Source organism: Panulirus ornatus, chromosome 65 (genome assembly GCF_036320965.1).
Source record: "Panulirus ornatus isolate Po-2019 chromosome 65, ASM3632096v1, whole genome shotgun sequence".
NCBI classification, from domain to species: Eukaryota; Metazoa; Arthropoda; class Malacostraca; order Decapoda; family Palinuridae; genus Panulirus; species Panulirus ornatus.
In genome coordinates, this window is record NC_092288.1 from 12,913,496 (window position 1) to 12,938,234 (window position 24,739).

The 24,739-nt window shown below is 37.9% G+C and overlaps 1 protein-coding gene across 5 annotated transcripts in view; it reads right to left on the reverse strand.

Moving 5' to 3' along the window:
• Nucleotides 1–6,436: 6,436 nt before the first annotated feature.
• Nucleotides 6,437–24,739, reverse strand: part of LOC139746591 (palmitoyltransferase ZDHHC20-B-like) — a 111,188-nt gene continuing 92,885 nt past the window's right edge. For all 5 annotated transcript variants that reach the window (XM_071657989.1, XM_071657985.1, XM_071657987.1 and 2 more), the window contains 2 exons: nucleotides 10,379–10,515; nucleotides 6,437–7,429 (listed from right to left, as the gene is read on the reverse strand). In XM_071657989.1, coding sequence (XP_071514090.1) covers nucleotides 7,383–7,429; nucleotides 10,379–10,515 — 184 coding nt within the window. In that variant the 3' untranslated portion in view covers nucleotides 6,437–7,382. The remainder of the gene's footprint in view (nucleotides 7,430–10,378; nucleotides 10,516–24,739) is intronic.

The following is a 24,739-nucleotide window of genomic DNA, read 5'->3' on the forward strand; positions in this document are numbered from 1 at the left end:
ATTTGCGTGTGTGGACGTATGTATATACATGTGTATGGGGGTGGGTTGGGCCATTTCTTTCGACTGTTTCCTTGCGCTACCTCGCAAACGCGGGAGACAGCGACAAAGCAAAAAAAAAAAATATATATATATATATATATATATATATATACATGTACATATTCATACTTGCTACCTTCATCCATTACCATCGCCAAACATGAAATGGAACCACCCTCCCCCCTGCGCGCACGAGGTGGCCCTGGGAAAGACAACAAAGGCCACACTCTTTCACTTTCAGTCTCTAGCTGTCATGTGTAATGCACCGAAACCCCAGCTCCCTTTCCACATCCAGGCCCCACAAAACTTTCCATGGCTTACCCCAGATGCTTCTCACGCTCTGGTTCAATCCACTGACAGCACATTGACCCCGGTATACCACATTGCTCCAATTCACTCTGTTCCTTGCACGTCTTTCACCCTCCTGTTTGCTACCTGGTCACAAAGACATTCATCTGGCTGTGGTGTCTGCACAGGGAGCCTGTAAACTAATCCTATTGTTATTTTCTTGTAAATTATATCTAATATTCACAAAAACTGGCAGTGTATTGGTTAGTGACACATTCACGGGCTGCCCAGGGTCAAGTGTATAGGTTTGAATTCTGGCTGCGGCAGTCAATCATCAGTCAACCCAGCTGTTCATCTACACCTGGGGTTGGTCAATAAAGGGAATAGTTTGGTTAAGACAGTAGAGGTAGTGAAAGCTTTGTGGAAGATGAAATCTGGCAAGAAGGTGGGTTTGGATGGTATTGCAGTAGAATTTATTAAGAAAGAGGGTGATTGTGTTGTTGATTGGTTGGTAAGGATATTCAATGTATGTATGGATCATGGTAAAAAGCCTGAGGATTGGCGGAATGCATGCATAGTGCCACTGTACAAAGGCAAAGGGGATAGAGGTGAGTGTTTAAACTGCAGAGGCATAAGTTTGTTGAGTATTCCTGGGAAACTGTATGGGAGGGTATTGTCTGAGAGGGTCAAGGCACATATAGAGCATTAGATTGGGGAAGAGCAGTGTGGTTTCAGAAGTGGTAGAGGATGTGTGGATCAGGTATTTGCTTTGAAGAATGTGTGTGAGACATACTCAGAAAAACAGATGGATTTGTAAGTAGCATTTATGGATCTGTTGGGGATGAGAGGGTCTGGGAAGTGTCAGTTGTTGTTCGCTGATGATACAGTTCTGGTGGCTGATTTAAGTAGGAAACTGCATGTGTAATGCACCAAAGCCACAGCTCCCTTTCCACATCCAGGCCCCACAAACCTTTCCATGGTTTACCCCAGATGCTTCACATGCCCTGGTTCAATCCACTGACAGCACATTGACCCCAGTATACCACATCATTCCAATTCACTCTATTCCTTGCATGCCTTTCACCCTCCTGTATGTTCAGGCCCCGATCACTCAAAATCTTTTTCACTCCATCCTTCCACCTCCAATGTGGTCTTCCACTTCTCCTCATTCCCTCCACCTCCAACACATATATCCTCTTTGTCAATCTTTCCTCACTCATTCTCTCCATGTGACCGAACCATTTCAATACACCCTCTTCTGCTCTCTCAACCACACTCTTTTTATTACCACATAGCTTTCTCACCCTTTCATTACTTACTCGATCAAATCCCCTCACATCACATATTGTCCTCAGACATCTCATTTCCAACACATCCACCCTCCTCCGCACAACCCCATCTACAGCCCATGCCTCACAACCATATCACATTGTTGGAACCACTATTCCTTCAAACATACCCATTTTGCTCTCTGAGATAACGTTTTTGCCTTCCACACATTCTTCAACGCTCCCAGAACCTTCACCCCCTCCCCCGCACTGTGACTCACTTCCGCTTTCATGGTTCCATCCGCTGCCAAATCCACTCCCAGATATCTAAAACACTTCACTTCCTCCAGTTTTTCTCCATTCAAACTTACCTCCAAATTTATTTGTCTCTCAATCCTACTGAACCTAATAACCTTGCTCTTATTCACATTTACTCTCAGCTTTCTTCTTTCACACACTTTACCAAACTCAGTCACCAACTTCTGCAGTCTCTCACCTGAATCAGCAACCAGTGCTGTATCATCAGCAAATAACAACTGACTCATTTCCCAAGCCCTCTCATCCACAACAGACCGCATACTTGCCCCTCTCTCCAAAACTCTTGCATTCACCTCCCTAACCACCCCATCCATAAACAAATTAAACAACCATGGAGACATCACGCACCTCTGCCGCAAACTGACATTCACTGGGAACCAATCACTTTCCTCTCTTCCTACTTGTACACATGCCTTACAGCCACAATAAAAACTTTTCACTGCTTCTAACAACTTACCTCCCACACCATATACTCTTAATACCTTCCACAGAGCATCTCTATCATATGTCTTCTCCAGATCCATAAAAGATACATGCAAATCCATATGTTTTTCTAAGTATTTCTCACTTACATTCTTCAAAGCAAACACCTGATCCACACATCCTCTACCACTTCTGAAACCACACTGCTCTTCCCCAATCTGATGCTCTGTACATGCCTTCACCGTCTCAATCAATACTCTCCCATATAATTTCCAAGGAATACTCAACAAATTTATACCTCTGTAATTTGAACACTTACCTTTATCCCCTTTGCCTTTGTACATTGGCACTATGTATGCATTCCGCCAATCCTCAGGCACTTCACCATGAACCATACATACATACAGTATTCTCACCAACCAGTCAACAACACAGTCACCCCCTTTTTTAATAAATTCCAAAGCAATACCATCCAAACCCACTGCCTTGCCGGCTTCAATCTTCCGCAAAGCTTTCACTACCTCTTCTCTGTTTACCAAATCATTCTCCCTGACCCTCTAACTTCGCACACCATCTCGACCAAACCACCTTATATCTGCCACTCTATCATCAAACACATTCAACAAACCTTCAAAATACTCACTCCATCTCCCTCTCACCACCACTTGCTATTACTTATTACTTAATCGCCATTTCCCACGTCAGCGAGGTAGCATTGAGAATAGAGGACTAAGCCTTAGAGGGAAAATCCTCACTTGGACCCCTTCTCTGTCCCTTCTTTTAGAAAAGTAAAAACTGGAGGGTTGGATTTCCAGCCTCCTGCTCCCTCCCCTTTTAGTTGCCTTCTACAACACGCAGGGAATATGTGGGAAGTATTCTTTCTCTCCTATCCCCTGGGGTAAACATGGAAAGGTCTGTGAGGCCTGGATGTGAATAGGGAGCTGTGGTTTCGGTGCATTGCACATGAGAGCTGGAGACTGAGCAGGAACAAATGTGGCCTTTTTTTGTCTGTTTTCCTGGCGCTACCTTGCTGAAGCAGGGGGTAGCAATGTATGTATATGTTCATATGTATAGGTATGTATATGTGTGTGTATGGGCATTTATGTATATATCAGTGGGTGGGCTATTCTTCGTCTGTTTCCTAGCGCTAACTCACTGATGTGGGGAATGGCGATCAGGTATAATACAAAATTAATTAACAATATATATTATATCTATAGCGTTAATTTGATAGCCTTGATTAGGGCCTCAGCTGCCTGTGCCATCTCAGAAAAAATAACAACCATTACATTTTCCATTGCATGATTAACTTTGAGCAAAACACCATTACATACTCTGCTTCATGTGGTACCATTTAACAGTATGTGGCCTGGTACTGCATATTCACAAAGGTAATCTCTATATCTAATATCTTCCCAGGATTCAAAGATACAATTGTTATAAAAATTTCTTCGAATGCAATTACTTCCATCCCTGAAAATCTGTTTCACGTACTTTATGAGTTTATATGAAATACTCTAACAAGAGTTATGAAGATTTGATGCACCAAGTACTTTAGGTATGGTAGTTATGGTGTATCAAGATTTTTCATGTCTTTTACTGATGTAGCACATATGATACAGATTCATGATCACCTGATTCACCAAATATTCAAAGCATGGCAAACATGGTGTACAAAAAGTTTTCATGCTATACAGTCATACAGCACAGCATGGCAGGCATGGTGTACCTAAGATTTACATGCCTTACACCAATACAGATGTTATACAAATTCATGTTAATCATCTGAATCATCACAGATAAACATTGATGAAATAACAGTAAATATTACTTGCTTAACTTAAGGTAACTGTGGTTCAGCTGGTTCTTGAAAAGAGATAAAGTTTAATAAGACATTCCAAAAGTGGTTTATTGACGAGATTAATATGATGAAGAGCTAAATGCAATAATGGTTGAAGGTTAGAATGAAAAAACTAGTGCACACAGGGAAATAGCTGAGTGTATTTGAGCTCAACTATAGATTGAAAAAGAAACATGACTGAGCGGGTAGAAGGAGGAAGTTTGAAAATGAAATAACAAACAGATTATCTGTATGGACTATGAGTGAAAGAATATAATACCACAAGACAAGTTGCCTAAACATAATGAAATCAATAAAAATCTGTATGAGGTTCATATGGCAACCCAATTTAGTGGAAAATTCTAGTTCACAAATGTGCAGAGAGAAAAGATAAATAACTTTTTCAGATACAATCAGGGTTGTGTCTTCTCTTTTGGTATGATACTCAAAACCATGTAGTCATCATAACACATACAATTATGACTCTACAAAAAGCTGATAACATACATGATCCAAACTATATAATTCAAAAGCAATGTGATATTAATTTCAATATAACTGTCACCAATGGAAGAAAATGTCAGGATATTGTGTATCCCATAAGAATATAGAGCAAGCACTTCTGGCTAAGTTTTATTAAAAAATGATACATCTGATAAAACGTTTTCTTAGTGGATATATCACTTATCATACACACACAGACACACACACATACACACACAAATCCATTTGGAGCCTAAGTACTAACAAACTTATTCTTAAAAAAAGGCAAATTGTACAGTGTGATCCTGGAGAGCATAGCTACATAATGATACAGCAAGATTATCCTTATGATCCAGTAATAATAATAAAAAGGTGCAACAAATCATATTACAGATAAGGATGTCATTAGCCTAGCCTTCCTCCTGGTGGTCCACAATAGGTGCTACCTCCACACCAGTAATCACTACTAGAAACATAATTGTACAGAACTTTGTTAGTATTTTGTCCACACTGATCATTTAATGCAATCAAGAGCATTATACTTTTTTCTAATCATCATTCTTGAGAAAACTTTATATACATTTTACATAAATAAATTAGCACTTCAACTTATACTAGTGACAAGGACATGTTGGATCAAGGAGATAAGTTCCATCTACTCTCAGGGCCTGACTTACAAGACTCAACAAAGAGAGATTATCAAAATCAGATACATGATAATACAGAAATTATGTCTGTAAAACTATTAACTCCTCACACTCATATTAATGGTCAAAGTGCTGAAAAATATCACTGTATGAGAATACAAAAACCCTTTGAGCAATCTGTTAACCTAATAATAATAACTGAGAGAAAGAGAATGGAATTACCTATCATTTACAAACACACACACACATGAGAATGTATTTATGTGTGCAAATGCTGGGGCATGAAAAACAACTGGATAGCACATGCAGAACGTTCTACACCCTACTGACTTAAGTATCTCTTCTCTACTCTTGACTTCTCTGAATCTTTAAAAAATAGCTATAAAATGCCAAAACAGCTAAAACTTTACATTCCATTTTGTTCCATATGGATTGAAAGTTACTTTAAGACCCACCACTTCATTGATCAAGACAGTACAAATGCATCTGTCTATTGGAATAAAGCTATTCAAAATATCACAATCTAATTCTACAAGCATTTATAAAAGTCCATTATCACAAATAAAAATACAAGTTAATAAATTCAACTTTCTGAAAAATGCATCCACAAGCCATGTGCACACACAAAAAGAGAGAGAGAGAGAGAGAGAGAGAGAGAGAGAGAGAGAGAGAGAGAGAGAGAGAGAGAGAGAGAGAGAGAGAGAGAGAGAGAGAGAGAGAGAGAGAGAGAGAGAGAGAGAGAGAGAGAGAGAGAGAGAGAGAGAGAGAGAGAGAGAGAGAGAGAGAGAGAGAGAGAGAGAGAGAGAGAGAGAGAGAGAGAGAGAGAGAGAGAGAGAGAGAGAGAGAGAGAGAGAGAGAGAGAGAGAGAGAGAGAGAGAGAGAGAGAGGAGAGAGAGAGAGAAGGAGAGAGAGAGAGAGAGAGAGAGAGAGAAGGAGAGAGAGAGAAGGAGAGAGAGAGAAGGAGAGAGAGAGAAGGAGAGAGAGAGAAAGAGAGAGAGAGAGAGAGAGAGAGAGAGAGAGAGAGAGAGAGAGAGAGAGAGAGAGAGAGAGAGAGAGAGAGAGAGAGAGAGAGAGAGAGAGAGAATTAAATCCAACACTCAATCTTAAATCCACTCATTCACACAGAAACATACACAATCATACATGTATTTAAATGCAATTGGGCCTTGATAAGCTTGCTAAAGTCTCTCCTGTTCTTTGCATAGTCACTCCTGCCTGATTTAGAGTAAAAGGAATATGATTACAGAGGATGTTTGACAAATGCAATGTGCTCATATGAACAAATTTCCTTCACTTCTTATCCTCTTTTAAACATAAAATGCATTACAAATTAACATCACAATGACTGTACCTAATCATATCTTTGGAAATTTTACTTTGGATACTCTTGAAAGGCTTGAACCAAACACCATCGGTAATTTTTCTTTCAACAGTTAACATTACATTTTTAAAAAATTCTGAAACCAGTTCATAACTGATATTTTGATGTCCCATACTTATACGGTACCTAAATTTTCCAAATAAATAAAAAAAGCATACAAGAAGACATAGTTCTTGATCTAAATCTTTAGAAATATTAAATATTTTATCTAGTTGGGAGAATACATACAAATTTTAAAGTTCACACTTCCATTAGCATACAGTTTAAACAGCAGTAACACCTCAAGACTAAGTTCATTCTTAGACTACAAATCATTCTTAGTCTAAAATCTCACAAAGGCATTAGCAGATTGAGACACTAAATGGTCCTTATATCTTCAGTTGTGAGGGGCCAACATCTTACTCTTTGTAGAGTACCATAATACTCTCAACTATAAGTCTTGATTATGGCATGGACAAACGAGCCTATGTACTTCAGATGTACCCTCTTAGGAAAGCCTCTCTATCTCCTTAATTTGATGGCCCCTCTGTTCAATGAACAGACACTTGATAAAACATGAATCAGGATCATTTCATGGACACTAATGCACTAATCATACTAATATGTTATCCAATTCTCAAGTACAAAATGTAAAGAACTCTTATTGCCATGCTAAACCAATGAGGATGCACAGGTCTTCTTCCAAGAGACAGACTCTAGACTGGATTGGTATGGTTGGCTTGGACCACAACTTCTTCCAGTGCTGAGAAAGAAATATAATGTCATTACAACTTTGAAAACCTTCACAAATCTTTTTCATAAAAGGATGAATGTCACCTTCTTTCTAATCCTTTGAACAAAACTTTCCACAAAACTGCCAAAGTTATAGTAACATGTAAGATAGTTATTCACACTCCAATAATTATCTAAGCTACAATGTTCACATTCCTATAATTTCTTGTCATACTGTATAGTGACTGACTTTAAAAACAGCAAGAATAAATATATATGCTCTGATGGGACCTTCAAACTATGTATGAAGTCTATGAAGGTCATTCATTTGCACTCCCCAACCATTTCACTCCTGAAACTTCATCTGCACTTTCATCTGACTAACTGCTTGGTTAGTCAGGATTTTTAATGCATGTATAGCTCATGGTGAGGTGGCTGAGGATTGGTGGAATGCCTGTATAGTGCCATTGTATACAAGGGTATAAGATTGGATGTCTGAGTTACCTGGTAAGTTGTACAAGAGAGTGGTGGTGACATGCATGGAGCCTTAACTTGAGAAGAGCAATGTGGTTTCTAGAGTGGAAGAGGATGCATGGATCAGGGGTTTGCTTTGAAGAATTTGTGTAAGAAATAATTAGAGAAACAAGAATTCATACATGACTTTATGGATCTGGAGAAAGTGTATGATGATGATGACAGATATGCTTTGTGGAAAGCATCATGAATATATGAAGGGGGAAGTGAGCTACTGGTAGGTAGTAGTTGGCAGGTTGCCAACGACCAGGGAGGTATATTACTAAAACTACCCGCCTGGGTATCAGGAGGGTTAGTGACTTCTGCTTAGTAAGCCAGCACTTGAGTGGTTGTCAAGTTGCACTCCTCTGACCCAGGTAGCTGTCTTTTCTTTCTGCCTCACTAACATGTACATTAATGGCATTCTGTTAACAAACATACAATCTCTTCTCGTCAACTTTAACACTTGATAATGCTTAAGTCATCCAGCTCATCGATTGTAACTCTAGATTTTCCTGCAGTGGCACTATATATGATCCCTGCTTTTGGGCAAAATGGTAGGAACAGTAATTAGAAGAGAAAGTATAAATATCTAGGAAAGAGCATAAGGTAGAAGTAGGATGTAAGAACTTTAGGTAGGATCCTATGCAAACACTGCACTAGACTTGTCCTCTGCCAGTGGCCTGCTTAGGGTGAGGCACTAGAGGCTGATAAGCAGCACTGGAGCTCTTTGGTTATGGAGACTGTTGCTGTGGCCACCCCTCTGAAGACATTCCAATTGGAACAAGCGTAACAGATATATATATATATATAAACAGATAGATATGAGAGCTACTAGGAGCAGAGGAGTTTTTCCCAGGAGTTCATTGATTCTATAATTACACTAGGACCAATTTCTATGAGAGAGTCCTTGTGTTACCCAGAACATTTTTCAAGGCTCCTATAGCTCAGGGGTGTGCTACTTCCAGTAGCATGGAAAGGTAGCCTTCATTGGAGTAAGAAGTTCTTTAATGAAACTGTACTTCCAATTAAACAGCCTCATCAAAGGTGACTTTTCAATCATGGTGTAACCTTGAGCAGGTAGAGTCTGGTAACACATATCAAGAGAGTAAGACATGTGTACATATAAGAAGAGGAGAGGGGGAGTGCTTGCATGTAAAGGTGGGTCTGCATTAGGGGTGTATGATGTCAGTTGCTATTTACTGTACTCAATAAACTGGAGGTAGATTCAAGTTAAGATATGGTTTATGAGTTTGGAATAAAGTGAGAAAAGGAGAAAGTTGAAAACAAGTGTGAATAAAAGCAAGGTTATTAGGTTTAGTAGTGGAAAGAAACAGGTTAGTTGGAGTGTGAGTTTAGAGTGGAAGATATGGTTATGCCCAACATACGTATTCTTGGTGGAACTGGAATATTGTAATAGCTATGATGAGTAGGAATTAAAATTTTGAGAGATTTATAGGTAGAAATTGTGTTTTTACACTGCTGAAATTAACCATAATACTGCTTCCTTATTCCAAGATGCTGCACAGGTCCAACTTAAAACAGGAGATACACTTAATGTGAAAAAGACATAAATATTACAGTGAAAAGGGGGGGAAGTAATTTAAAGAATTTAGAGTAGCTTCATCAGCACAAAATTAGGAGTAAAGATTGATGATATAATTCATGGACAGAAAAAAGTGGGTAAGTGGTAAGACAAAACCCTGAAGGGGTACAACTTTTGTTAGGGTGAGAGAAAAGTCACTCCCTCAAAATTGTCATTATCATAATAAAGTGATTCGTAAGGAAGCTATGCATTGGGGAAAGGTGAGATGCATTAAAGCCTTTGGTCTGGTCAGCTAACAAGTGATGGTAACATTTCACTTCGCCTTTGGCTACTGAACAAGTGAGCTTAAAATACATGTTATGTTCAAGATGCTTGCCTGAAGATCTTGCTCCAACTCTTATGTACGTATGTAAAACCTAAGTTTACGTAAATAAAGGCTATCTAAAAATAAAAGCAGATGAGACTGATCTTATGTATGGGACAGATGGAATTCAGAGATTGGATGAGAATGAAAATGTGAGACTCTTTATGGTGTAAAGTCATCAGAAAGGCACATAGATTGAATCCTCTTAAGATGGTATAGTTATGTAGAACATATGGCATGTGACAGGTTGATCAAGATAATACACAGTAGTCTACTTGAAAATATAAGAAGGAGAGGTAAAAAGCAGAGAGGATGGACTCATGTAGAGAAAAACAATGGATACATTATGTGTGCAGAGGTGATGTAAATGACAGACTCACCTAAATCAAACTGTGTGAAAAGTTGTAAGAAACAATCAAGTGTGAAAGTTCATGGATTGAAGATGTGTATGAATGAATTTGAGAGGTTACGGATAATTGATCTACCCCACTAAGCCAGGAATGGAGCAATGATGAATAAATTCAGCAATAAGAAAAAAAAAAAAAATTCCTACTAACCATGTGCGTGGTTGTTGGCATATCCAGTACACATCATTTCATTTTCTTCATCATCAGCCCAGCGTTGACGAGCTCCTAGCAGATCATCTGTGTCTTCATCTACACATCGCTGAGGATATGTAACCCCATCACCGAGGCTGTGGAATACATCAAAGATAGAAAGGAGCCTGAAAACACAAACACACAAGATACGAGATGTGTCCCAATGAGCACAAAACTCCCTCTTCATATTACATAAACAGGTATTCACATACTAACAGACAGACACATACTCATGGGAAACAGGAGTGCACAACTCTCTCCCCCAAAAACACAAATAGTAATCACACACAGACACACACACACACACACACAAAAGTTCATAGATAACAAAATATTCAGCAAGCTGTTCACATACTGCATGAGGCCAAAACTAGAATATGCTTCTTAAGCTTGATTACCACGCCTAAAGAAGAGCAAAGAAGGTTTAGAGTGGAGCAACAGATGTGTCACCAGAAAAAAGATGAGTTACAGGGAAAGGATAGAGGCCTTAAAAGCCCATAGCCTTTCCCTGTAACTTGACTCTCTCAATTCTGGTACAGCCATCTTTGCAGATATCATAATAAGTTTACAAAATTGCATGATAGTTGAAAATGTTCAACAGATGGGAACCTACGAGAACAAAACTCCCTCCCCATACAGTACATATAGGTAATTACACGTATATTGGAATGTTTGCTTCTGGACTGCCAGAAAGCATCTGACACTGTACAACAAGGGTAAGAAGTTGGATCATCAGGCAAGAATAAGGGGCAGACTCCTTCAATGAATATAAAATTATCTAAGTAGAAGGGAACGGAGAATGCATGTCAGAAGAGCCTTTTTGAAGTCCACTGAGCTCACCAGTGGAGTGTTGCAGGGTTCTGTTCTGGGACCATTACTCTTCCTGATTTATGTATAAAACTAATCAGGAGGTATGGACTCCTACTTCCTTATGTTTGCAAGTGACATCAAGGTAATAAGGGAAACAAAAAGTGAGGAGGACTGCATCAATTTACAAGGATACCTAAACATAGGCAAAAGTAGGTCTGATATATGGTTAATGAAATTCAGTCTGAGTAAATATGTAAAGTACTGAGGAGGGGACACAGTGAAAGAAAGCCTCCATATGAATATTACCTAGCAGGTAATATGCTACAGGAATCTTTATGGGAGAGGGACATGACAGTTGATATCATTCACAAATGTCATTAGTCTCACATATGAGGAATAGTAAAGGAAACATACTGTCTTCTGACAATAACAGAATAGGATTCAAGTATAAGGATAAAGAAGTAATCAGCAAGTTGGTCATGTCCCATATACGACCAAAATTAGAGTATGCTTCTCAGAGAAGGTCCAAAGGAGGGCTAGAATCAAAACCTTTAAGTTTTTAATCCGTACTGATGATGCAGACAGTGAAGAGTTCTTCAAAAGAAGGAGGGATTGAACAGCCAGAGGACATAACATGAAATTAAGCAAGAAGCTTGTTAAAACATATGTTAAGAAGCACTTTTATAAAACAAGAGCAGTGGGAAAATGGAGTAAACTGAAAGATGTGGTTAATGAAAACAATATGTGGAAAATTAAAAAGATGGGGTAAAACTCCCTCCCAGCTCAGTACACACAGGTAATTATATATATATAGGCAATTATCAGCACACACACACACAAATGCAGTTGCATTCATTAAAACCTCAGTAACAAAAACAGTCTGATTAATGGTAAAACTAGTTAAAGAAATAAAACCAACAATTAAGACAATTTACAGTCAATTACATATGAATGCATAGCATACTATTTCAATAAAGTTTAACCCTGTTCTTTATAAACATGATAATAACGTTCAAATAAGTAAACAGTGAACAACGCTAACATTATTTTACTGAAAGATATGTACATTATGCAATACAATGCCAAAGTTTACTATCTACTGTTATAATGAATACAGTACAGGTAATGGCCAGGGAACATTCCATTACATTTTGTAGGGCAGAATTTCAAAATTACCTACAAAGCTACATATCTGTAGCTACCTGCATTTATATAAGGTGACACGAAAATAATCTCCCCAAAACATTTCAGTAAACAGCCATCTTCACCTCATCAAATGTCAAGAAGCCAAACCCACAACATCAGCAAAGAAACTGTGCAAGATTCTTTCATAAGAAATAAGTAAGAGAAGCAATTGAAAATTGCTTGCAATAGGAAAAAAGAATATGGCAAAATAATGAGGGATGCTTCATCATAAGTCTTTCTGGTCTTTAGCTTAGGATACAGCTAATTTCTGTTGCTCTACCATTCCTTCACTTTTCCATTCTGATGGTACTATAGCTGTCTCTCCCATAGACAAAACAACTCTCTTTGGTTCTCGTTTCTCCTGTAACTACACCTTGGATGACTCTAAACACTCCTTCATCCCTGGATGCTCCTCCTACTAATCCTATGCCCTTCCCATAATTCTTTACAGACTGTCCAAAAAAAAAATGCTTTTCTCTCTGGATACAAGCAAGGTTTATGGTCTTGATGGCATCCATTCACATGTACTGAAAGAGTTTGCCTCTGACCTTGCACCTGCTCCTAAGAAAGGTGACCATTCTAAGCCCTTGAACTATGGTCCTGTTGCTTTGACATATACTATTTCCAAAGTGTTAGAATCCATCCTCATTTCTCATATCCTTATATATCTTGAATCTCATGGTCTTCTCTCTACTCACCATGAGGCAAGATCCATGAGTGATGTTCTTTCCTATTTTACTAATGTCTGGTTATCATCCCTGAAAGAATTTGGAGAGTCTTATGTAGTTGCCCTTGACATATCCATAACTTATGAGAGGATGTGGCACTGGGTTTCATCTCTAAGCACCCATCTTTCAGCTTCCCTCCCTTACTTTGCTCCCTCATATCTAGATTCTTCTCTGACCAATCTATCTTCGTAATTGTTGATAGATCAGCCTTCCCCACTTACTCCATCAACAGTAGTGTCCCTTAAGATTCTGTCCTGGACCCTATATTTTTTCTCCTTTTTATTAACAATTTCCTCTTTTCCATTAAAAACCAAGTATATTTATATGCTGATAACTTAACAATGCATTCGTCAACATCCCTCAATTCTTCTTCTCTCACTCGATGTGCATCTCATCTCGACACAAATTCCTCAAAAAATCTGGTTCAGATTAATGCCTCTAAGAGCCATTCTCTACACATCTCTCTACCAAAAACTCCTCACAACTCCTGGCTCTCCTTTGGTTCTGTAATTCCAACCTTTGATGCAGTGAACATACTTGGCATTACAGTAACATCTGCACTTTCTTGGAAACCCTGCATTAAGTCTGCCTCTAAGAAGCTGGGAGTCCTGTTTAGATGTTAAAATTTCCTTTCTTCTAACTAGTTGCTCCATTTACACAAAGGATTGATTCATCCTTGTATAGAGTACTGCTCTCTCATCTGGAGTGGTTCTAGCTCTGCATCCTTACCTGACAGAGTCAAAAGCAGCCCAACTTACAAACTCTCCAAGGATTACATCAAAACTTGACTTGCTCCCCTTTGCTGCAATATTGGTTGACTTTCCCTCTTCTATGGGTATTACTTTGGTTTTTGCTCACAAGAACTGGCTGTGTATGCTTCCACCACTAATAAGACTATGCAATACTTGGCAAGCTGCCGCAACACATAATTACCGCATGGGTGCTGGAAACTCTAGAGTGGGCTATTTTGATAGTTGTTTCTTTTCCCTCCCCTTGAAGTTCTGAAACTCTCTACCTTCTCATGACTTTCCCAATAACTATGACCTGGTACAATTTAAAAGACTGATTTCTCACTTCCTCCAAAATTTGTAAATACTTTTCCTTGTCTCTTCTTTTTCCCTTTCATAATCCTCTCTACATTGCAATTAAAACCCAGCCTCGATGTGGACTATTGTCCGTGACTGGAACCTGCAACATAAAAAAAGTAAATGCAAAAAAGTATACAAAGAGGGAAAACAGAAGCAGGGGAGAAAGGAAATACATGATAAAAGAGCTTTTGTCTATAATTGCAAGATTTAACTACAAGGTGGTGATGGAGCATGGGTATAAAGTACAGGTGGCAATGGAGTAATGAGGGTCCACTGACTTAAGGCTATTGAGAGAGAGGGTGGCAAATGAAGAGTAGTGAAAACATGACTATCTTAAGACCTCAACAGCAAATGGTTAATGGAAACTAAAATTAAGCATGAAAAACCAATTGTTTATGAGCAACATGTCATGACACTGCCATGACATAAAACTTAAAATTATCTTTTAAGGCTTACAGAGGAGAAAAACAAAGACTTAATCAAGAGCAAAAATGAAAATGACAGTCTCTTAAAGCAAGTGCAGAATCTGCAAATTCATGCAAAACAACCAAAATACAGTGAAGTAATATGGTAATTCAGTCAAACAAGGAACCATTACAGGTATCAAAATCATCATAAGAAAGCCATAAAGAGGACCAAATGAGAACACTCCTGCAATGGAAAGAAACTAATCATGTCCTATATTTTTTCAAATTCAAGATTCAAAACAAGAGATGTGCAATGTACTCTTAAGTACAGATTTCTAATAAACAAATCACAAACTATGAGCAACCTTAAAATATGCCAAAATGTCAATGCAAGCTATAAATAAACAATAGATATGAAATACAAGTATGAGGTTATTTGTAAACTAATACTATATTTTTTATAAAATCCCAACATACTGAAAGAGTTAGTTTACCTACTCCACAATACACTTTTGCTTTAACATATAATCATATTTACACGAAAATAATACTCATAGCAGAAATGCATGCTTGACAATTTGTCAGATAAATGAAAAATTTCTTACAACTGCAATTAGACAATATGTCAGAAAAAGGCAAAATTTCTTACTCCTACATTCATTCGTTGAATTGAGCATGTACGGCGCTTTTCAAATCTAATTGCCTTTCCCATTTTAGAATATCTTACAAGTGCATTCAATAAAATTAAGCTTGTAATTAATTTCTTTATAACTAACTACCTTCCCTTTTGCAAGTAGTATTAGGAACAAATGAGAAGTGGCATAATTTGTGCACATCTAATCTCTAACTGTCATGTTTCTATGTTCACAGTAAATGCTCTTCATTTCGTAAAAATTCCTCCAGTGTCACTATACATACGACCTTACAATATGTGCACATCTTAGAAGGCAAAATGGGCATGTTTGAAGGAATAGTAGTTCCAAGAATATAATACGGTTGCGAGGCATGGGCTATAGATAGGGTTGTATGAAGGAGGGTGGATGTGTTGGAAATGAAATGTATGAGGATAATATGTGGTGTGAGGTGGTTTGATCGAGTAAGTAATGAAAGGGTAAGAGAGACATATGGTATTAAAAAGAGTGTGGTTGAGAGAGCAGAAGAGGGTGTGTTGAAATGGTTTGAACACATGGAGAAAATATATATATATGTGTGTGTATATGAGCGGTTGGGCCATTTTTTGTCTGTTTCCTTGCGCTAACTCACTGTCACGGGAAACAGCGGTTAAGTATAATGAACATATATAAATACATATATATGTATGTGTATGTGCATATATGCAAATATATGTGTATGTGAGTCGATAGGTATTTCTTTGTCAGCTTCTTGGAGCTACCTCAATAACACGGGCAATGGCAATCAAGTGTAATATGTAAATAAATATACATATATGTATAAACCTATGTAGCAGGCAGCAGAAAACATCACATGAGCAATAAGTTTCTTTTTCTTTCTTTAAATCCTGTCCAAATAATTTGATATTTGTAAGGCTGCTTTTTTCATTCAAAGGAAATCTGAAGAGCAAATATACATAAATATTTGTAAATATGTGTAATCACATATGTTGACATGTAAACAGTGATACTGAATGACTTTAAAAGTCTTTTAGTAAATGACAAGGCTCATCCCCTTATCTCACTCTTTCTCCCTTCCTCCTCACCCAACTGTCTCCATCCGCCAGGGTATTCATGCATTACTTTGGCATTATACATGGCTACATAAGTTGCGCTAGCCTACTTCTGCTTTTAAATCTTTATTTCTATTAGTATTCATTTCCTATATAGTTATGTCTTTCTTGAAAGTGTGTCACGACGCTCAACCTTAGTGTACCTCCTCCCTTCTTCCACCACTTCTACTAGGCAAACTATGCATTTAGTACAATAATGCAGCCATGTAAGCTATGTTAGTTCACTTGTTTGTAAACATCCTTTAATTTTACATGTATTTCTTTCATTCTGTAGTGGGATACAGAAAATCTCAGGATTCTTTTCTTTAATCCAAACTTAGCTTTCTACAGGTCACATGCAACTTAACTGCCTCGCTCACTTTAACAAGGTATCGTCAAGAACAAAAGACCCATGGGCTCTTTGCACAATCTAATTCACAGCCAAGCCCAAAAGACATCTGTAACATACAATATCATTCAAATTCAATATATCCAATGCATGTCTCTCACTTCAATGTTCAGGCCCAAAATCCTCTTTCACTCCATTCTATCATCTCCTTGGGCAAGAGAAAATGAGAAAAACAGTGAAACTGGTTCATCCTTTGAAATAATCAGAGAAACATTATCCTTACATCTGAATCTACATAATAACTTTGTTAACAACATATTCACTAATTGTAAACCACCTACTTCCCCTCCCATTCAAAGATATGAATAAACTATTTACAGAAAACTGAGCAAACTTCACTGACAAAATAAAATGAAAGATATTGTTAACTTGAGTTGTCTCAGAATCGTTCATACCGGCATTTGCCTGTCAGCTGGAAAGATGATCTCTATACTTAGCATTTGGCTGTGGGAAAATATCTCACAGAATCAAATACAAAAACAATCAGCAACATCCATGTGCTGACCAGAAGTTAACGCTAGGGATTCATGGTCAGTTCATTCAACCAAACTAACTACTGACTGGCTCATAGCAACTGCTAAGTGGTTTATCATTTTTATCATCATGGCAGTCTTTGGATCAAGACTGAAGAGAAAGTGAATGATCATGTGCTCCCAATTCAAAGGCAAAGGTAACAATACATTCCAGGATAAGACAACAGTACTGAAGTCAAGCATGGACGATATGGAGTAAGCTGGCAACATCTGGTAAGAAAAGAGCTGAGATAATGACGTTTTACTTACACCCTTTGCCTGCTATTGACAATTTGTGAGAAACCATTATGACCATTTAAATATGTGTAGGATCCTACACACCTATGCAGCAGCTGAGGGTCATAATGTCACAGTTCACCTTAAAGCTTTGGAAAAATATGGAGGCATATCAAAACATCATAAACTCTGATACATGTCCTTTTGTCAGATAGATAATCAAGAATGGAAAAAATTACGAATGAAATCTTGAGGAAGATACTTGGAATTAGAAAAACTGACAAGATCACAAGATCTTAGGATGTCATTGCAACTATTCATAATAGTCTTGTATTTCTAAGGATTTCTAAGGCACTGAACTGATTAAGTGGTAACCTATTACTGGTTGAGCATCCCCAATCCGAAAATCCGAAATGCTCCAAAATCAGAAACTTTTTGAATGGCGACATGACGTTACAAGTGGAAAATTATTTCTCAAAAAACCCTAAAAAATAAAACACAGTGTACTGTAACTTTTCAATCAAAACACAGCATCATAGGTGGAAGATGAAAACCTACAGTTGTTTACTGTTATTGTTTAACAGCTGATACAGTTATTCTGCTGATGCTGCCATGCTGCTTAGTAACCCTAAACACTTTATTTTTCTTATTGTATTAATGATATTTCACATTGTTTTACTGTTAAGTACTTATATGAGAATAAGTGTAAGAAAAGGATTGCTTATCAGTATCATATACATTTAGACTCAGGAATAAAGGTGATGCCAAACAACCACAGATTGACAGAAAGCCTGGAGGAAGTGCAATGCTCTAGATACCTAGGAGTGAACATGGCACAAGTTGGAACTTTGAGAACTGAAGTGAACCAGTGGGTGGGAGAAGGGACAATGGTCCTGGGTACAAAAAAGGATGTGTAGAGAGGTCACTATCTGTGAGGACACATGGGCAGCTGAGGTTGTGACATCTTAGCTTTCTGATGGTTCAGTGTTACACAAACTTTGTTTCATACACACAATTATCAAAAATATTATACAAATTATCTTCAGGCTATTCATATAAGGTGTATATGAAACACTGATGGATTTTGTGTTTAGAATTGGGTCCCATCCCCAAGATATCTTATTTTGTATATGCAAATAGTACAAAATCCCCAAAAAAAAATCCAAAATCAGAAACACTTCTGGTCCCAGGCATTTCGAATATGGGATACTCAACCTGTACCCACAAAAATGTCAATAATTCAAAGAATTCTAAGGCAAAACAGTACCAGAGAAAGGGGAAAACTGTTTGGTGTGTGTACTGGCCACCAGACACATGGCAATAGTCTATAATCTTTGCTATCACTACATAGATCTCTTAACATAACAGCAACTGCAATAACTTTATTTCTGTCTGTATGTCAGAGAGACAGACACCTGGAATGCCCATTTAAGGATATGCCCAACAAAGAAAGCATACTTAACTAACAACTAATCAAAGTATTGGTATAACTGTAAATCTACATATAGAAATTTCTGTGCCAGTGTTTTAAAAGCTATGAACATACTATGCATCTATATATGCATTGGATATGAACTTCATAAACATACAATTGGTAGAGCCTAACATAAAAACCAATAAAGTCTTATGAACCTATAAAGTCATTCAAAATACTAGGCTCCCATTACTTGATAGTTCTGTTTCATTTTCTAAAATCACTGATGATAAAACTAATAAATAATGTACTACTTGGATCCACTAGACAACAACTATTATTTACAAGAAAACCTCTGCTGCTCATGATGAAAGGTCTCCCCTACCTCTTGGTTCCCAAGAATCTTTGTTGTGCTTGGAAGCTGATCTTCAACTGGGTGAGAATAGGGATAACAGTGTTGCTGACTATTCCACAGTCTCAAACATTGAGCGAAACATTAATCTTGACATGCTTCTAAATTTCATAACTACTGTTTGTAGACTATGTAATAAAAAATAGGTATTTTGTTATGAATCCTACTATTATCTTATCTCATGTCCAACTTTACAGAATTCAATAAATACATTTAATCAAGCAACTTCTAAATATAATCAACTGTTTACAGAATCTATTAAATATCTGCAGCTTACAGGATATATACTTCTTGGGATATTCTCTATTAACTGTAAGATCCTATATCCTGGGACAAAGTTAGTCCCAAGGTATTCCAATACATATAATTACTTTAGGTCATATGCATCGTTTCACTCTCTTGAAGGAAGATGGAACAAGCAAAATATTTCTTAATTATTTCGGCTGCTGACCAACTTTCACCTAATAAGTATTGAAGACTCAAGAGAAAAGCTAAAAACATGTGCAGATAAGTTCTGCAAGTTGGCTTAACTATCAAGTAGAAAGCAACTGTCAAGTGCTGCTTGCATTTTAAGATACGAAAAAAAATAAAAGATTCTTTAAAATAGAGACTAGGAGAAAAAATGAGGCAAGAAAAGGGTAGTGTTGAGGGTAAATTAGGTAACTGAAATGACAAATGAGTACCAAAAGAAGATGCAGAAAAGGGACAGGTGTTTGTGAAATGAATTTCCGTTATGAAGAAATAAAGTAATGTATGGATTCCATGGATAATCAACACAAAACCTACTGATTGATTAAAGTAGAGATTATGACGAATAGAGTTACCCTATGTTATAGTCCTATATGGAAACTTCTTCACTCTCAGAAAAACACAGTATGAAAGTGCAATGTACATTAAAAAAATTCAAAATTGAAGAAACAGGCTGTCAAGAACATTTGAATATCTTTAAAATACAGTATTAAGTTGTCTCTGATCAGCAAATTAACTGTAGAGGGTATGTTTGCACATCAAAATGTGTAAAGAATGGACATATTTCCCCTGTTACCATCATAAAAGGCAACGCTGCTGCCTAGTTACCAGAGGCAGATTGAGAGACATTATTTTCATCATCTTATGCCACCAGATTCCCAACTCACATGCTTAATCTAAATGTATAAGCCATCTTGCAGTTGAAAGGATATGGCATTGTATGTGGTTTTAGTTAAGTTTACTACTGCAACTGGAAATAACAGCACAACTTCAAATTTAAGGAAATATCTATAAACCTGCAAATGCAAGTTTAGTGGAAACTACAAATAATACTCTGTTGATAATACTGTGTCTACAAGAGTAAGAGGGATATGACAAACTATTAGATGATGCTATATTCCAAACAAAGGTGTATGAATACCTTTCTTTTAAGTTTCTATATGCAGTGTCCCTGTAAAGAGAATCAGTCATTAATATATAATTTCAGAATCACAGTAAAACACACCAAATCTTCACACTTTCTTGGAACTTTTGACTCAGTTCTCAATTAAGTTACAAATGAAAAATTTTATGTAATAAATCTGCTGGGAAAACTGATAAGGTGTTAACATTCTTTAAATTTAACACCAAACCACATATTGCATGTGTGTAATCAGTAGTCACAGCCATGTATGCTGAAAGTGCAGAATTCTTATGCAAACATTTGAAGGAATCAATGGTTCCCTCATTGATTAAAAGAATGCATAATGTCAGATGTCACCTGCAACTCTAACTAGCATCCAGAAATGTCCACAAGGCTCAGTTACTTAGAGAAAACAGTGGTGGGGTTGCCCTACCCTGCGAGACAGTGTAAACAAACAACATTTTGGGGAGTTCAGATTTTGATTGCACTCAATCATCATATCTGAACATATCAGCAAACCATTAAGAGTAATTTCAAATATCAAAAAAAGACTCACTCTCCAAGCAAAAAGTGAGGGAAAAGAAGTAAAGGGAAAATGTAATGTATCATAGAGTACACAATGGGTTTAATGACCAAATCATACCAATATTCAAATCATGTTAGAGCAAGGTTTAATGTCTGTGTGATGCACTTGATTTAAATGGCTACAGTTGTTTATGAGGCAAATTTTTTAATAATTCAAATATGGTCAGTACTCATCAAGCTGGGTAAAGCAACTTTTTCCAAGAGGTCAGGACTGAAAGTAACAAAAGATGTTAAGATTTGCAACAAAGCAGCAGAAATAAAGGAAATGCAATAGAGCAGCCCCTGTTTGGTTCTTGACCAAATGGCCACTCCAGTATGCCTTCCTAGCAAACAACCTTTGCATTACAGCATCTCTGTATGACAGATTTAAGTGCTAGAACTAAGTGTTATCTTTCAACTCCTACACAATAAGAGATCAACTATGAAGCCTCATACCAAACCTGCTATCTCTATGGACTACAATACTCAGTTGTGTAAACCTGTTCAAGGCCTTAGTATCTTCAGTATGTGCAAGAACTGCCTGAAAATTATCAACCTCCAAAAGTTAGAATATTGATCTCAGCCTATGACTTATAACCACAACTGATATACATCCTCATTCAACACCCTATATACAGGCTGTGTGTGTGTGTGTGTGTGTGTGTGTGTGTGTGTGTGTGTGTGTGTGTGTGTGTGACAAAACCAACTGTTGTTTGCTGAAATTGCTAAGCTGGTGCCAGATTCAAATGAAAAACTGCAGCAGTTGGTGTCAGAGCTTCAAAAAGCATGTAAAGGGAGAAAGCTGAGAGTAAATATGAATAAAACCAAAGCTACTAGGTTTAGCACTATAAGACAGGTTATTTGGGGTGCGAGTCTGAAGGGAGAAAACTTGGGGATGTGAAGTGTTTTACACACCTGGGAGTGGGTGAAGCAGCAAACAGAAGCATGGGAGATAAAGTAAGCCACAGGGTAGATGAGGGGAGCAGAGATATGCATGGAAAAGAAGTCACTATCTGGGTGGGTGAACAAGGGGATGTTAGAAGAAATAGTAGTTCTGATGGAGTTGTATGGATGCAAAGCATGGGATATAGATGAGAATATATGGTAGAGGGGGAATGTAATGGAAATGAAATGTTTGAAGACAATATTAGCTGTGAGGAGGGTTGCTCAATTAAGAAATGATAGGTTAAGAGAGAGGTTTAGTAATACAAAGAGTATAGCTGAGTGAGCTGAACAGGGTGGGCTGAAATGGCAACTTTTTCATTTGCCGTGTAACCTCATACAGAGAGACTGGTAATCCCTATTTACATACGTAAGTGTGTATATCTATAACTGATAGTGTTACTGAACCCCATCTGCATGGAATATCATATATGGCTAATGAAAAATCCTCTTCGGCAAGGCTTTATCATTGTTGGTGGACAAAATGGAGCTAATTAGATATGGAAACCAAATCTCACCCTCTTCCATGACCTTTCTCATGTCATCATGTATAGAAGTCTTGATGGTGTTGCATGGATGCAAGGCATGGGATGTAGATGAGAATGTAATACAGAGTGAATGTGTTGGAAATGAAATGTCTGAGGACAATATGTAGTGTGAGAGGGGGTTGACTGAGTAAGAAATGATAGGTTACAAGAAATGTGTGGTAATAAGAAGGGTTTGGCTGAACAAGCTGAAGAGGGCAGACTGAAATTGCAATAAAATGAAATGGTCATACAATGATAATGATGAAACAATCAGAATGGTACATGATGTGCTGAAACTCTCACTTCTGAGATGGTAAAGCACTGATAACAGGGGATTTCTATTACAAAAATAGACCAGGGAAATTTGGATTCTCATGGTGAGAGGGAGTCATGGAGACATGATTTTTTGAGTAAATACAGGATAATTTCCTATACCACCATGTCAAGAAGCATATGAGGATGAGTGGGACTGATACACCATCATCACTAGGTCTTATGGATATTAAGGGCATTGTTCCAATTCACTCTATTCCTTGCACACCTTTCACCCTCCTGCATGTTCAGGCCCCAATCACTCAAAATCTTTTTCACTCCATCTTTCCACCTCCAATTTGGTCTCCCACTTCTCGTTCCCTCCACCTCTGACACATATATCCTCTGGGTCAATCTTTCCTCACTCATTCTCTCCATGTGACCAAACCATTTCAAAACACCCTCTTCTGCTCTCTCAACCACACTCTTTTTATTACCACACATCTCTCTTACCCTATTATTAGTTACTCGATCAATCAGCTGGTGGCTGATTTGGGTGAGAAACTGCAGAAGCTAGTGACTGAGTTTGGTAAAGTGTGTGAAAGAAGAAAGCTGAGAGTAAATGTGAATAAGAGCAAGGTTATTAGGTACAATAGGGTTGAGGGACAAGACAATTGGAAGGTAAGTTTGAATGGAGAAAAACTGGAGGAAGTGAAATGTTTTAGATATCTGGTAGTGGATTTGGCAGCGGATGGAACCATGGAAACGGAAGTGAGTCACAGGGTGGGGGAGGGGGCGAAAGTTTTGGGAGCATTGAAAAATGTATGGAAGGCGAAAACATTATCTCGGAAAGCAAAAATGGGTATGTTTGAAGGAATAGTGGTTCTAACAATGTTATATGGTCGCAAGGCGTGGGCTGTAGATTGAGTTGTTCGGAGGAGGGTGGATGTGCTGGAAATGAGATGTTTGAAGACGATATGTGGTGTGAGGTGGTTTGATCGAGTAAGTAATGAATAGGTAAGAGAGATATATGGTAATAAAAAGAGTGTGGTTGAGAGAGTAGAAGAGGGTGTTTTGAAATGGTTTGGTCACATGGAGAGAATGAGTGAGGAAAGACTGACAAAGAGATATATGTATCAGAGGTGAAGGGAACGAAGAGAAGTGGGAGACCATATTGGAGGTGGAAAGATGGAGTGAAAAAGATTTTGAGCGATCAGGGCCTGAACATGCAGGAGGGTGAAAGGCATGCAAGGAAAAGAGTGAATTGGAACGATGTGGTATACCGGGGTCGACGTGCTGTCAATGGATTGAACCTGGGCATGTGAAGCGTCTGGGGTAAACCATGGAAAGTTTTGTGGGGCCTGGATGTGTAAAAGGAGCTGTGGTTTCAGTGCATTATACATGACAGCTAGAGACTGAGTGGGAACAAATGTGGCCTTTGTTGTCTTTTTCCTAGCACTACTTTGCACACATGCGGGGGAGGGGGTAGTCATTTCATGTGTGATGGGGTGACGATGGGAATGAATAAGGGCAGACAGTATGAATTATGTACATGTGTATATATATATATATATATATATATATATTTTTTTTTTTTTCTTTTTTTCTTATACTTTGTCGCTGTCTCCCGCGTTTGCGAGGTAGCGCAAGGAAACAGGCGAAAGAAATGGCCCAACCCCCCCCCATACACATGTATATACATACGTCCACACACGCAAATATACATACCTACACAGC